The sequence below is a fragment of the Hypanus sabinus genome, chromosome 2, assembly GCF_030144855.1.
Source record: "Hypanus sabinus isolate sHypSab1 chromosome 2, sHypSab1.hap1, whole genome shotgun sequence".
Lineage (NCBI taxonomy): Eukaryota > Metazoa > Chordata > Chondrichthyes > Myliobatiformes > Dasyatidae > Hypanus > Hypanus sabinus.
Genome location: NC_082707.1, coordinates 184281899 through 184297321, shown reverse-complemented (window position 1 = coordinate 184297321; position 15423 = coordinate 184281899). Strand labels below are relative to the sequence as shown.

General features: G+C 39.1%; 1 protein-coding gene across 2 annotated transcripts in view; it reads right to left on the bottom strand.

Annotated features, from left to right (window-relative positions):
• The window catches only part of ttc7b (tetratricopeptide repeat domain 7B), a 478574-nt gene that overhangs the window by 353912 nt on the left and 109239 nt on the right, over window positions 1-15423 (bottom strand). For both annotated transcript variants that reach the window (XM_059961183.1, XM_059961187.1), the window contains exon 4: window positions 13230-13363. In XM_059961183.1, the coding sequence (XP_059817166.1) occupies window positions 13230-13363 (134 nt within the window). The remainder of the gene's footprint in view (window positions 1-13229; window positions 13364-15423) is intronic.

The following is a 15423-nucleotide window of genomic DNA, read 5'->3' as shown; positions in this document are numbered from 1 at the left end:
ATCAGACGATACATTATGTTGAACGAGAAAAACTGAATTGTCTATAAGAATTGAAACTCCTCCTGCTTTAGCCTGAAAGGAGGAATGGAAAGATACACCCTTCCAATGGCTGAAAAGGACGTAAATTATCACATTTACGAACATGTGGTTCTTGAAAAAAAAATTGAGACATTCAATTTCTTAATATAATTAAATATCTTATTACATTTCACAGAATGGTTTAATCCTTTCATATTAAAACTAAGTAAATTAAAAATATCATCCATTTTAAGTATTGCTTAAAGGAGATGTTTGAATAAAAACCACCGGAATATATATTAAATCCAAACTATGAGCTTTAAGATAAGGTAACCAAGAGTAAAATGAAGCTAAGAGAACCAAACAGCTCATAGAAAAAAAGAAAATCACCCCCCCACCCCCTGCTCAAAGAGAGAAAGTCGACTAAAGGACAGTCGACAGCTAAACCCATAATTTCCCTCCCAAAACAATCTACTGGCTGAGCCCCCCCAAAAAATTTCAAGGCAAAACTACATTCTAACAAGACAAAACAAAAAACAGAACAAAATTAAACATATTTTAAAAAACCTCAAAAAATTATAGTATAAAAATATTAGAAATAATATGGAAGTTTTAGAAAGTATTAACTTTAAATCCTAAATTTTCTAAACAAGGAAATAAAAGTACAAAAAAAATTAGATATGAAGGTCTACTAAAAGTAAAAAAAACAATTGTTTCATAAAAGAAAGTAATGAACAGTTAGACTGCTGATTCTAGAAAAAAAGGATCCATCAGGCAGACACAACATAAATCTGTGTTAAGAGTTATTGAAGTTAAATTTCTGAAATGGATTCAGCACTCAAGAAGTCCTGCACCTCTTGAGTCAAACGGAACCATCTCTGAGAGCCATTTTTCAAAATGATTCTAAGAAGAGCGGGGTAACCAAGAGAGGATTTAAAACCTTTATTATACAGCTCCAACATGACTTTTTTAAACTTGAAGTGTTCATTCAACACCTCGGGTGAAAAATCTTCCACAATTCTTAACTTCTGGTCTTCATAATCAATCATACCTTTCTGACGAGATTCATGAATTAAAAGTTCCTTTGTTTGAAAATCGTGAAGGCAAATTATCACTGAATGGAGTCGTCCGCCTGGAAGAGGTCTTGGTACAGGCAATCTGTGAGCATGGTCTATTTTAGGTGGAGATTTTAAAATATTTGGAAATAATTTAGCCAAAAGGTTTGCAAAATATTCCAAAGGCCAATTGCCTTCCAATCACTCTTTAAAACCCAGAATACGTGAATTATTTCTTCTGTTTCCAATTTCTAAGTCGATAATCTTCAGTTTTAATGTTTCATTAACCTTTAACTGTATATCACAGATCTGTTCCAGGTTGTCAATCTTCATGTTGAACATGGTCAAAGTGTCTTCATTCTCTTTTATCCGTTTATCATGTTCACCTAAAGTTTTTTTGAGTAGAATCAAGTCTTACATCCATTCACTTAAATTCAGCGCTGAGTTGCTGGAACTCCTCTGAAAGTTAATTTTTATGCTTCCGAAGTGTCTCCATAATAGCTTCCAAAGTTACAGAAGGATCCTTTTCTTTTTTAGTAGCTTTAGCATGACTCATCATAAAGCAATATTGCATTAAAAAGTAAGTTTTCAAAACAAGTTGGAAGCAGTAAATTAAAAAGAATAGGAGCACCTATAAAAGCGCTGCTACTTCATCAAAAGCCAGTAGATTTCTATGAGGCTGGAGGATGCGGATATTTGGCTGGATGATGAAAATGAGGAACAGAGTGTAGCGTGCAGCCCTCAGTTTAATCCTTGAAATGATCACCCTCTCTGTTACATGTCTGAATCAGTATGGACCAGGCCAATGATCATGCATTCCAATACCCATCATGGGGGGGTATCGACTTGGAGCTTCTTCCTCTCAGGAGGGCAAGAAAGAGGAGGCTGGAATGTGTGAGGCGATGGTGTAATGGGCCTCTTTGAGATAAGAGGTCAGAGAATTCTCCACTAAGGAATTAGCAAGTTTAAGGGATAGGTACAGACAAAAGGCTGGGGAGTTTGTGGACATATGATTATTGAGGATATGCGATGAGGGGGGCACTGACGTGGGCCTATCTAATGGAGAGATGGGTGCCTTAAGGAACCCTACTGTCCAGCTAGCAATCAATAATGCTCTGAGGATGCTGCTTTCTCCCAAGCATAATGCATCACTATGGGATCAGTTAATGACAGAAGTTAAACATAAGTATCATTCTCTTACTAAATGGAATTTAAAACCCCATGTGTAATGAAGCACAGAACAGGGGGCTCTAAAGTTCTTCACTAGTGCGCTCTTATCACAGAATTATACTGCAATAGTGGTATCCCGTCAGAGGATATTGAATTAACTTCTGTAATAATAAGACATGTGGTAACGGCATGGCTTTTCCAATAAAAGGGGTGGGTCTGATTTTAATAGCAGCAGCTGTTGGACACCCTATAAGTACAGAGATTCAACCATGAGAGTATCTAGAAGAGGGTGCACCTAGTCAGGTACGGAAGTTGGATAAGCAGGCAGGGAGTGAGGGATCCCACATATTCCCGTAAATAAATGCTTTTAGCATTACTCAAAGCTGGGGTCCTGAGGAGCAGGTATATGGGATTCCCACCCCCACCCTCTATTCAATGTGGAGGAAGTACTGTCAGGAGAGGCAAGAGAGGGAGCCTGTTGAGTGGGAAGGGTCATTCTTCAAGCTCTCTGCAGATAAGGGTTTCATTTGTCCTCTGCTAGATTCCTCAAATTCCAAGCAACACACACAAAATGCTGGAGGAACTCAGCAGGTCAGGCAGCATCTACGGAAATGTTTCAGGCTGAGACCTTTCATCAGGACTGGAGAAAAAAGATATTAAATCAGAGTAAGAAGGCTGGTGAGGAGAAGAAGAAATACAAGGTAGTAGGTGACAGGTGAAACCGGGAGAGATGAAATAAAGAGCTGAGAAGTCTATTTATGACAGACATAAAGGGCTGGAGAAGGGAGTATCTGAAGGAGAGGACAGAAGGCCATGGAAGAAAGTGAAGGAGAGGAACACTAGAGGGAGGTGATGGGCAAGTAAGGAGATAAGGTGAGAGAGGGAAATGGGAATGGGGAATTGTGGAGGAGGGGACTTTACTGGAAGTTTGATAAATTAATGTTCATGTCATTAGCTTGGAAGCTACCCAGGCGGAATACAAGAAGTTGCTCCATTAAACTGACTGTGGCCTCATTGTGGCAGTAGAGGAGACCATGGATGGACAAGTCAGAATGGGAATGGGAAATGGAATTAAAAAGGGTGGCCACTGGGAAATCCCAATTTTTCTGCCAGATGGAGCTTAGGTGCTTGGCGAAGCTGTCTCCCAATCTATGTCAACTCTAACCAATATACAGGAGGTCACACTAGGAGCAATGAATACAGAAGATGACCCCAACAGACTCACAGATTAAGTGTCGCCTCAACTGGAAGGACTGTTTGGGGTTCTGAATGGTAGTGAGTGAGGTGTAGGGACAGGCGTAGCACTTGATCTGCTTGGAAGAATAAGTGCCAGGAGGGAAATCAGTGAGGAGGGATGAATGGACAAGGGAGTTGCACAGGGAGCAAACTTTGTGGAAAGCAGAAAGTGGGGTGGAGAGAAAGATGTGTTTAGTGGTGAGATCCGGTGGAGATAGTGGAAGTTAAGGAGAATTATGTGCCAGACTCAGAGGCAGGTGGTGTGGTAGGTGAGGACAAGAGGAACCCTATCCCTTGTGGGGTAGCAGGAGGGCAGATGTGTGTGAAATGGAAGAGATGTGGTTCAGGGCAGTGGAGGAAGGGAAGACCCTTTCTTTGAAGAAGGAAGGCATCTTCTTAGTTCTGGAATGAAAAGCCTCATCCAGACAGTAGATGCTGCAGAGATGGAAGAATTGAGAGAAGGAGATGGCCCAAGTAACAGTGTAGGAAGAGGTGGTTGTGAGAGTTGGTGGGTTTATAAGCTGTCTCCAGAGATACAGACAGAAATCAAGAAAGGGGAGAGAGGAGTCAGAAATGGTTATAAAAGATATCATTAATGTATTCCTCACATTCCATTCAGGATTCCCTATTACCCACACTGGAGGCATTACAAATGGCTGTGCCTGACCTTCCCCAGCAGTGGTATACGGCGGGGAGGCAGGCGGTTAGCATATTTGCACCTCATTGTTGTAGGGAAGGGGGTCATTCAACCTGCATCCCTCTTCCCTGCAAATTGAGTATGAATGACCTGAATGCAGAGGAATGTGAGGAGTTGCCACACACATCTGTGTGTGTGTGTGTACTTATGAGAGGATTTTGCCCTTAAGAAACTCTGTGAATGTGTTGGGCCCTGCACAGGTGCTTTTTCCTTCTCAGATGTTCTCTGATAAGTGTGCTATTTCTCTGTGAGAAATTAATTGTCTATTTTGAGCTTCTGCAGTTTCATACCAAGTTCTAAAGAGGAGGCATACAGCCTGGGTTTTATGTTTTGTGTTATACTCTTACTTTGTTTCATATGTTTGTTCAGTCAGTTAACTTGATTCTTGATTTTTTTAAATCTGTTTTATGTTTATTGTGTCTTAATTTGTTACTTTGTTACTTATTTCCCCATGCAATTGGCTTTAGGGATGACTCACATTTCATACTGGCCATATGAAATTTGAGTTGATGGGGTAGAAATTTTGGCAATTTTATTCCCTCAGATATTTCAGAGGGACATAAGCAATTGGGGACCAATTCCAATAGGGTTATTAAATGTTTTCTAAAGACCCAGGAACGAGTGCACTTGTATCTCCCTGCATTACAGAATATGGCAAAATGGTGGATGCTGACTTGTGGTGGAAGATCCTGTGATACATTCCTAGGGATGTGTTTGAATGTCCACAGTGGACTAACACGTCAGATTGCTGATTTGTATGAGGACTTCTTACTATATAGCTGAAGGGATGCCACTGATATTGATCCTTTTGACAAGGGAAAAGACTGTTGGGGGAAAGTATCTGGCATTTTGGCATTCCATTTTGGGGGAGCTGAAAGGGGGTAGTCTATTCAAGTCAACCTCAACCCAGAGTATGGTAACAGTCTTAAGGGACTTGAGCCTTAATAGCCACTGTGGAGCAAGTGCTTTAAGGCCTGGTATTACCCTACATACCATTTGTTTAACTGGAAGGTACTGACTCTTAAAGTGATTTCCCCAGCTGACAGAGTGTTGGTGTAAGGTGGTATGTTGATTGAAGGTACAAGGTGCGAGGTGGATGGCAAGTATGAGCAGGAACAGTATCCTGAGGTGGCTGTGTCTATGCCAAATGGTGTTGTGAACGTGGGCACTCTCTGGGTGTTGAATGGAATTTACTGGATATGCAGTTCCTAGACTTACCCATGGTTCTCACACAGTGGTACAGTTGATATGTATGCCACCCCGATGCTCTGGATGAGCAAATTGTCCATGCTGGTTGGTAAGAGGGATATTACAAAGGAAGGAAGGTTTTAAATGATAGCCTTTTTCCGGCCTGACTGTATCAGGAATTGATTTCGACGGCCTTAGACTACCTGCTCACAAAGGAAGGTGTCACTTGTACTTTTATTGGTTAAAAATGCTTCACCTACATTCCTGATGGGTTGCTGAACATCACTCACCTGGTTGATCACATCTGAGAGTCAGTGTATAAAATTAAGTGGGGGACCATCTCATTAGCTATTACACTCTGGGGTGGGGCTGGTGGACCACTGTAGTATACAGGGTGACCACTGGGTTTCCAGTATTGGGTATTGTATTCCTGTGTTTTATATGTAACTTAGGGAGTTCATGGGAGTCATACTCCTCTGACGGTTAGATCATCTTTCGAGGGGTGAAGAGTCCTTTGGGGACCATGGTTTATTCTAGTTGTCAAAAGTTGTTTTGCATGATTGGTTAGTTTAGAAACTGCAGCTCCTTTTCTCATTAGTTAGTTGCCTGGAATCCAGATTCAAATATCGCTGGTATAAAATAGCACATGAAAGGGACTTGCTCTCCTTTCCTTTGCTTAAGGCAAGCAATGTACATAACCATTGTGAAAGTATATTTTGCGTGCGCTTTTAACTAAGTAGGGTTGTTGAATATTCAACCTTGCAGCTTCTGTAACTTGAGGAACATGAATGTTTGGTCAAATTTTTACTATTTGTAAATAACTGATTAATATACTTATTGGTGGTCAGTGTTTTCTGTCTCACATGCCAGACCCACAAACCTGATTCAACAACACAATCCCACCATACCATGTGCAGGAAAAGTTATTACCCTTCAACCATCAGCTTCCTGAACCAATATGGATAACTTCATTTATCTTAATGCTAAACTAACTTCACAACCTACAGACACACTTACAAGGAGTCTGCAACTTACATTTTCAATATCATTTATTTATTTTACACAATTTGTCTTCTTTTGCAAATTGTTTGTCATTTTTTGTTTATACATAATTTTTTAATAAGTCCTATTGTATTTCTTTATTTTCCTATAAATGCCTTCAAGAAAATGAATTACAAGATGGTATATGGTGATATATATGTACTTTGATAATTAATTTATTTTGACTTCTGACTTTGAGCAGTGAGCATCATGCCAAGAGCACAATCTTATTACAGTGCATGCTATTTCACTGAATCACAGTGAAATCAGGACTCCAGGGTCATTCTCCTTGCTGACAAGCATGAATAAATAAGTGAAGTGCTCAAAATCTTAAATGGAGTATAGCACTTGGAGAGAAATTGTTAAGTCCTTTCAAACAGCTTACACAACAATAGTGAATGAAATGGTTTCCTCAAACATCAGAGACCCAATAGTTGTTTGAAGCATCAAGGTGTTCTTTTATTCCCATTATGATTTTCCTTTAGTATTACTTCTCCCTTCATTTCAATGGTTTGAGTTACAAAAAAGAATATATGAACAGGTAACCAAAGCTATATCGATGAGTTTGATGGCGAAAAGGGGTTAAAGAGAGGCAAAATATGGAGAGATTTAGATAGGGGTTTTCAGAATCTATGGTTATGGCTTTGATACTATTGAATCTGCAATATAGCTGATAACTCATTCCATATATAAACACAAGAGATTCTGCAGATATTAAATTTGATATAGAATGAATAATTCTCTTCTTATCAATTTATGAAGAAAGGAAGGAGCTATTAGAAATTTTTATATAAAAGAGAAAAAAAAACCACTATTCTAAACAGGAAAAAAAAGGACTGGGCAGTCCACCCTGAGAGAAAAAACAAAAGAGAGACTCTCTGATCAAATCCAAGGTTCTGAAAAAATAGCTGGAAGAGAATCAGTACACAAATCAGATCATACGAAAATATTGAATAAAAGGTCACCAGATTTCTTCAAATTTAAAGGATGTATCCAATGTCCGACTTCTTATTTTCTCTAGACTTAAACAGGACATGATAGAGGAAAGCCAATAAAAGGCAGTAGGAGGGTTAGGGTCCTTCTATTTAAATAAAATGGCTTTCCTAGCCAATAAGGTTGAAAAGGCTATCATCTGCTGAGCGGAAGCAGGATTATATTCTGCTTCCGATGGAAAAATCCCAAAAATAGCTGTAAATAAGCTTGGTTGTAAATCCAGATCCAGCACTTTTGATAAGGTTTTAAAAACATCTTTCCAAAAATTCTCCAACTTTATGTGAGACCAAAACATGTGAGTTAAAGTGGCCCCCTGAATATTACATCTATCACAAATAGGATTAATGTAGGGAAAAATACGGGCTAATTTATCCTGACATATGTGCCCGATGCACTACCCTGAACTGTATCGAGGAATGACAGACACAAATAGATGAAGTATTTACCAGATGAAAAATTTCACTCCATTGATTATCTGAAAGTAACTCTTGAAATTCCAATTCCCTGGCAGCTTTAATTTTATGGTTAGATATCATTTGTAAATTCAATAACCATTTACAAATTGTAGCTATTGATCCTTTTTGGAGTGGTTTAACCTGGAAGAAGGTATCTATTATATTAGATGGATAAGTGGAGGGATAATTTGGAAGCAAAGTATGTAAAAAAAATCCTAATTTGTAAAAAACATTAAACAATCCCCTATAAACAAATCTGAAAATGTTATTATTCCTTTGGTTTTCCAAATTAAAAAAGCCTGATCTAAAATTGATGGTTTCAAAAATTGTTACGATATATTTTACTAGAAAGGACAAAATTATTTAATTCAAAAAATCTGTGAAACTGAAATGGAATTCTTAATGTATGTTTAATAGTAATAGGATTAAGGTCTTGTCTACCAAACTTAGGGAGCAGAAAAGGAAGAGGCACTCCCAGTAAAGAGGCCAAGGAATACCCCTTCACCGAGTTTTTCTCCAATTCCACCCATAAAGGATAGCCATCTATGTCTGAATAATGAATCCAACGGGTAACATATCGAATAACTTCGTTGTTTTTAAGCCATTCCTGTGTAGCTTTGGTTTTATTCCTGGGGACATTGGCTTGCTGGAAAATAACTCTTCTCCTAAGTCACAGTCTCTCGCAGACTGCATCAGGTTTTCCTCCACGAAATCCCTGTATTTTGCTGCATTCATTTTACCCTCTACCTTCAGAAGATTTTCAGGGCCTGCTGTAGTGAAGCATCCCCATAGCAAAATGCAGCCACCATCATGCTTCCTGGGAGGAATGATGTAAGTGCATTGTTTGGCTTATGCTAAACATAGCATTTAGTCTGATAGACAAAAAGCTCAATTTTGGTTTCATCAAACCATGGAATTTTCTTCCAGCTGACTTCAGAGTCTCCCACATGCCTTCTGGACTGCAACAACACACCAAAGTTTCTAAGACAGTACTTTCTAGACCCACGACCACCAACATCCAGAAGGATAAGAACAGCAGATATCTGGAAATACCATTTGGAAATACCCTTCCAAGTCACTCACAATCGTGACTTGGAAACATATTGCTGTTCCTTCATTCCTTCATTGTCACTAGGTCAAAATCATGGAATTCCCTCAACTAACAGCACTGTGAATGTACCTATACCTCAGGGACTGTGGCGGTTCAAGAAGGCAGCTCATCACCACCTTCTTAAGGGCAACTAATGATGAGCAATAAATGCTGGTTTAGCTGGTGACTCCCACATCCAATAAATTTAAAAAAACTCTTGCTCAAATTTCGTATGAGATTTTTTTCAACAGTGGCTTTCTCTTTGCCACTCTCCCACAAAGCTGTAACTGGTGAAATACATAGGTAAGAGTTGTCGTATGTGCAGTCTCTCCCATCTCAGCCACTGAAACTTGTAACTCCTCCAGAGTTGTCAAAGGTTTCTTGGTGGCCTCCCTCACTACTCTCCTTCTTGTACGGTCACTCAGTTTTTGAGGGTGACCCGTTCCAGGAAGATTTACAGCTATGCCATATTCTTTCCATTTCTTGATTATTGATTTAACTGTACTCCAAGGGATATTCAGTGACTTGGAAATGTTCTTGTATCCATCTCCTGACTTGTATGTTTCAATAACCTTTTCGTGGAGTTGCTTGGAGCTTTCTTTTGTCTTCATGGTGTAGTTTTTGCCGGGATACTGACTTACCAGCAGTTGGATGTTCCAGACATAGGTATATTTTTTACTACAATCAATTGAAACACCTTGAATGCACACAAATGATCTCCATTTAACTAATTACCTGACTTCTAAAACCAATTGGTTACACCAGTGATGAATTGGTGTGTCATATTAAAGGGGGTGAATACATATGCAATCAATTATTTTGTGTTTTATATTCGTAGTTAATTTAGATCACTTTGTAGAGATCTGTTTTCACTTTCACACAAAAGAGTCTTTGTTTCGGCCCGAAACGTCGTCACTACCTCCTCCCATAGATGCTGTCTGGCCTGCTGAGTTCTGCCAGCATTTTGTGTTTTTAATTAGAGTCTTTTCTGTTCATCAGTGTCAAAAAAAGCCAAGGTAAATCCACTGTGATTCAATGTTGTAAAACAATAAAACATAAAAACTTCCAAAGGGGGTGAATACTTTTTGTATGTACTGTATGTGTTTCTTGGGGTCTGTTAAGACACTTAAAATGCAAAAGAAACAAATTGTTCTCATACCAGCTAAGTGACACAAAGTAGACAATTGACATGGTGGTTCCATTTGATAGAACCATAGAACCATAAAACATTACAGAACAGAAACAGGCATCTTGGCCCTTCTTGGCTGTGACGAACCATTTTTCTGCTTAATCCCACTGACCTGCACCTGGCCCATATCCCTCCATACACCTCTCATCAACATACCTGTCCAAGTTTTTCTTAAATGTTAAAAGTGAGCCCACATTTACCACTTCATCTGGCAGCTCATTCCACACTCCCACCACTCTCTGCGTGAAGAAGCTCCTCTAATGTTCCCTTTAATCTTTTCCCCCTTCACCCTTAACCCATGTCCTCTGGTCTGTTTCTCCCCTAACCTCAGTGGAAAAAGCCTGCTTGCATTCACTCTATCGATACCCATCATAATTTTATATACCTCTATCAAATCTCCCCTCATTCTGCTACACTCCAGGGAATATAGTCCTAACCTATTCAACCGCTCTCTGTAACTCAGTTTCTCAAGTCCCGGCAACATCCTTGTAAACCTTCTCTGCACTCTTTCAACCTTATCAATATCTTTCCTGTAATTCGGTGACCAAAACTGGACACAATACTCCAAATTCGGCCTCACCAATGCCTTATACAACCTTACTGATGTCAGAGGTAAGCATTTTACACTGATTGGTGAGTGTGTGGAATACACTGCCAGCTAGATACAATAGGGAGATTTAAGAGACTCTTAGAGATATGGATGAAAGAAAAATGGAGAGCTATGTAGGAGGGAAGGGTTACCAGATGAAAAATTATGCTTAAAGTCTGGGGATATTATTTGTGGAATCGTAAAATGAACATTTTTATCTCAAATCTAAAGACTGAAAATTGGTTCAAAATAACCCTATTTTAGTTCAACAATAATTTAATCTAAATCTCCCACCTCTTAAGTTTTGCTTCAAACAAGGCCATATCTTTTAGATTTAATTATACAAATCATCCTTTGTCTCTGAAATCACCTCAAGTTTCTTGAGACTTCAGATGCATATTTGTCTGAAAGATTTTTCGATAAAGCAAGGCCATCCTTAGAGAATTGTTTCTGCCAAGTCATAATATTTCTATACTTTGTACTTTTACAATGTTTGCCTACATTTTAATGTGACATTTCATTGTGGTAACATAGTTCTTCATTTTGTTTTTCATGCTGTAAATAATCATTAAACCACCAAGTAATAGGGCGGTACAGTGGCAAAATGGTTAGCGCATGTCTTTACAGTGCCAGCAATCAGGATCGTGGTTCAATTCCCACTGGTCTCTGCAAGAAGTTTGTATGCTTTCTCGGTGACTATGTGGGTTTCCTCAGGGTGCTCCAGTTTCCTCCCATATTCCAAAAACGTACACTGGAAGGATGGTGACACTTGTAGCCCACAGCACACCCTTGGATTGTGTTAGATGTTGATACAAATGACTCATTTCACTGTATTTTTTAATGGTTCAATGTACATACGACAAATAAAGAACCTTAATAATGCAAATCTTTACAAGTAAACTGCGTAGAAAATAATGGAGATAGAAGAGATTGCATATGCTCTTGCGTCTCCATTTAAGGTGATTAAGGTGTGGGTGAGATGTCAGGAGGACTTTTTAAATAGAGAGTGGTAGGTGTATGGAATGCACTGCCATGGGTACTGGTATTGGCAGATACATTAGGGATATTTAAGAGACTTTTGGATAGGCACATGAATGAAAAGTGAAAGACTACATAAAAGGGAAGAGTTAAATTGATCCTGGAATGGATTAGAAGTTGGCAAAATGTCTTGGGCTAAAGGGTTTGTACTGATCTGTTATGTTCTATGTTTGTTGGCTAGAAAGAAAGTGTGTTTAAATATCACAGCAACAGTTCTTCTGCAAGCAACTCCAGGGGTTTCACATGAATCAGTCCATGGTGATGATTACATAGGATTGTGCAACAATCACTGCTGCCTTGTGCAAAACTCTACATGATGAATTAATTTGTTTTTGGTGGTTGATACAAAGTTTATCAGGGCATCAGCAAACTCCCTGCTTATATTCAGATACTGTCTACTTCATTGTCCTATTGGAAAGTGAAGGAGTAGATCAAGCCACTCAAGTCTGTTTCTTTGTTCAATAAAGTAATGATACAGGTTCTACAATAACTTCCCCTTCTTATGTGCATTCTACATTGTTACATTCTCTCCAGGCAACCAGAGGACAATGCACAGGAGATGGTCAGATGAAGAGCTTTTCAATTGCAGAAAAGGAAGGATAAATACAATTTTTTTAAAAAGTCATGATACTGGAGAAGAAAAGGCCCAAGGGGCTAATTAGCCTAATTTTGTTTCTATCATCCACAAAGATCAAAGGGATTGTTGAATGGTAGTGGGGAGACACCAGTGATCTTCTCAGTAGTTTTTAGTATCTTCTGTAAGGTCTTGCAGTCTGATGCCTTGCAGTTTCCATACCACACAACTATGCAGCCAGATAGGAAACTCTCAATGGTGCTCTTGTTGAAAGTTATTAGAATGGAGGTGAGGAGCCTTACAAAGATACATAACATAAATGACATGATGACCATCGCAATGGACAGCTAAGTGGCAGCAGTTGGAACATTAAAGGTGATTGATTAGACTGAGCAAAGTGCAGTTTTAGAAAATACTGATACAAGGACTGTGCAGGGCAGTAATCAAATTTCACAGAGATTTAATAAGCGTTTAAATAAAGATTGTAAAGAGCTAATGATTACCTTTATCTCTCACATATACTTTGAAACATCGAAACATACAGTGAAATGCATTGTTTGCATTGATGACCAACACACTTGGGATCTTCTGGTCTGGGGGCAGCCCACAAGTGTGGGCATGCATGCCAATATAATGGTGCCAACGTAGCACGTCTAAGACTCACTAACCTAAATTTGTATGTCTTTTTGGAACGTGGGAGGAAACTGGAGCACCTGGAGAAAACCCATACAGTGATAAAAAGAATGTACTCACTCCTTACAAACAGTCATGGAAATTGAATCCTAACCGCTAGTGCCAGAAGAAGTGTTAACCACTACGCTACCATGCCACCTCACAATTAACACATAATATGGAAACATGCTTTTTATCAGAAATAACAGTGAATTCCTTCTTACCTTTTCGATTTCTTGTAAATAAAGCAGCGCTATGTCACCAGCTTTCTCATAACATGTAATTATTTCTTGTTCGGGATCAAGCTGAAGATCACTTTGTGATGATCCTGATGAAAGCAATTTTTCTAGACACAGTCCTAATGAAAGAAGAGAAAAATGCATAATCATATTTGCTAATTTAAAAACTAGACCGAATATGAATCACAATAATTACTGCAAGGTAATGTTGCAGCACTATAAAACTCTGGTTAGACAACACTTGGAATACTGTGTTCATTTATAGTCACCATACTATAGGAAAGCTATGGAAGCTTTAGAGCAGGGGTTCCCAACCTTATTTATGCCATGAACTAATATCATTGAGTAAGGGGTCCATGGACTCAGGGTTGGGAACCCTTACTTTAGCACAGAGGAGATTTACCAGGATGCTGCCTGGACTAGAGGGCATGCCTTATGAAGAGAGGATGAGTGAACTAGAGTTTTTCTCTTTGGAGCAAAGAAGGTTGAGAGGTGATTTGATAGAAGTGTACAAGATGAAGAGAGCCAAGATTTTTTTCCCCCAGGCTGGAAATGGCAAATGGCAAAAAGTGATTGGGGAAAAGTGAAGGGGGATGTCAGAGTGTGTGGGTAGGTGGAACTCCCTGCCAGAGGTAGTGTCAGAGGCATAAACAGTAGGGGCATTTAAGAAACTCTTTATATTGGCACATGAATGATAGAAAAATGGAGGAATATTAGGAGGAAAGAATTAGATTGACCTTAGAATAGGTTAAAAGGTCAGCATAACATTGTGGGCTGAAGGGCCTGTACTGTATGGTCTATGTTCAATGTACACCATAAATTCAATGCCATGACCCAAGATTTGATTGGTAACATTTAGTACTCACACTAACATAAGTTATGATTGTTGTCAGACATGGTGTTTAACTAAGAAACATGGCGTGGCTGCGCATGATTAATAACAACCATTTATCAGCTTTATCATCGAAAATATATCCCATTTCTTCAACAATGTTCAGAAGGAAATGAGCACAAAGCCAGATGGAAAATATGAATAAGGTTAAAGGAAATGTATAGCTTCTTAGATCTCTTTTGTAGGAAATACTAAAAACTAAACTGACCAACAGATCACAATCAGTAAGTGTGGGCAACAATAAGTATGGACACAGATAAGATAGGTGGTGTTGTGGATAGTGAAGTAGATTTTCAAAGCTTGCAGAGAGATTTAGGCCAGTTAGAAGAGTGGGCTGAAAGATGGCAGATGGAGTTTAATGCTGATAAGTGTGAGGTGCTACATTTTAGTAGGACTAATCAAAATAGGACATACATGGTAAATGGTAGGGCATTGAGGAATGCAGTAGATCAGAGTGATCTAGGAATAATGGTGTATAGTTCCCTGAAGGTGGAATCTCATGTGGATAGGTTGGTGAAGAAAGCTTTTGGTATGCTGGCCTTTATAAATCAGAGCATTGAGTACAGGAGTTGGGATGTAATGTTAAAATTGTACAAGGCATTGGTGAAGCCAAATTTGGAGTATTGTGTACAGTTCTGGACACCGAATTATAGGAAAGATGTCAACAAAATAGAGAGGGTACAGAGGAGACTTACTAGAATGTTACCTGGGTTTTAGCACCTAAGTTACAGAGAAAGGTTGAACAAGTTAGGTCTTTATTCTTTGGAGCGTAGAAGGTCGAAGGGGGACTTGATACAGGTATTTAAAATTTTGAGGGGGACAGATAGAGTTGATGTGGATAGGCTTTTTCCACTGAGAGTAGGGGAGATTCAAACAAGAGGACATAAGTTGAGAATTAAGGGGCAAAAGTTTAGGGGGATTTGATAGAGGTATTTAAAATTATGGGGGAGATAGATAGCGTTGTCGTGGATAGGCTTTTTCCATTAAGAGTAGGGAAAATTCAAACAAGAGGACTTGAGTTGAGAGTTAAGGGACAAAAGCTTAGGGGTAACATGAGGGAGAACTTTACTCAGAGAGTGGTAGCAGTGTGGAACAAGCTTCCAGTAGAAGTGGTAGAGGCAGGTTTGATTTTGTCATTTTAAAAAAAAATTGGATAGGTATATGGACAGGAAAGGAATGGAGGGCTATGGGCCGAGTGTAGGTAAGTGGTACTAGGTGATAGTAAGCGTTCGTCATGGACTAGAAGGGCCAAGATGGCCTGTTTCCGTGCTGTAATTGTTATATGGT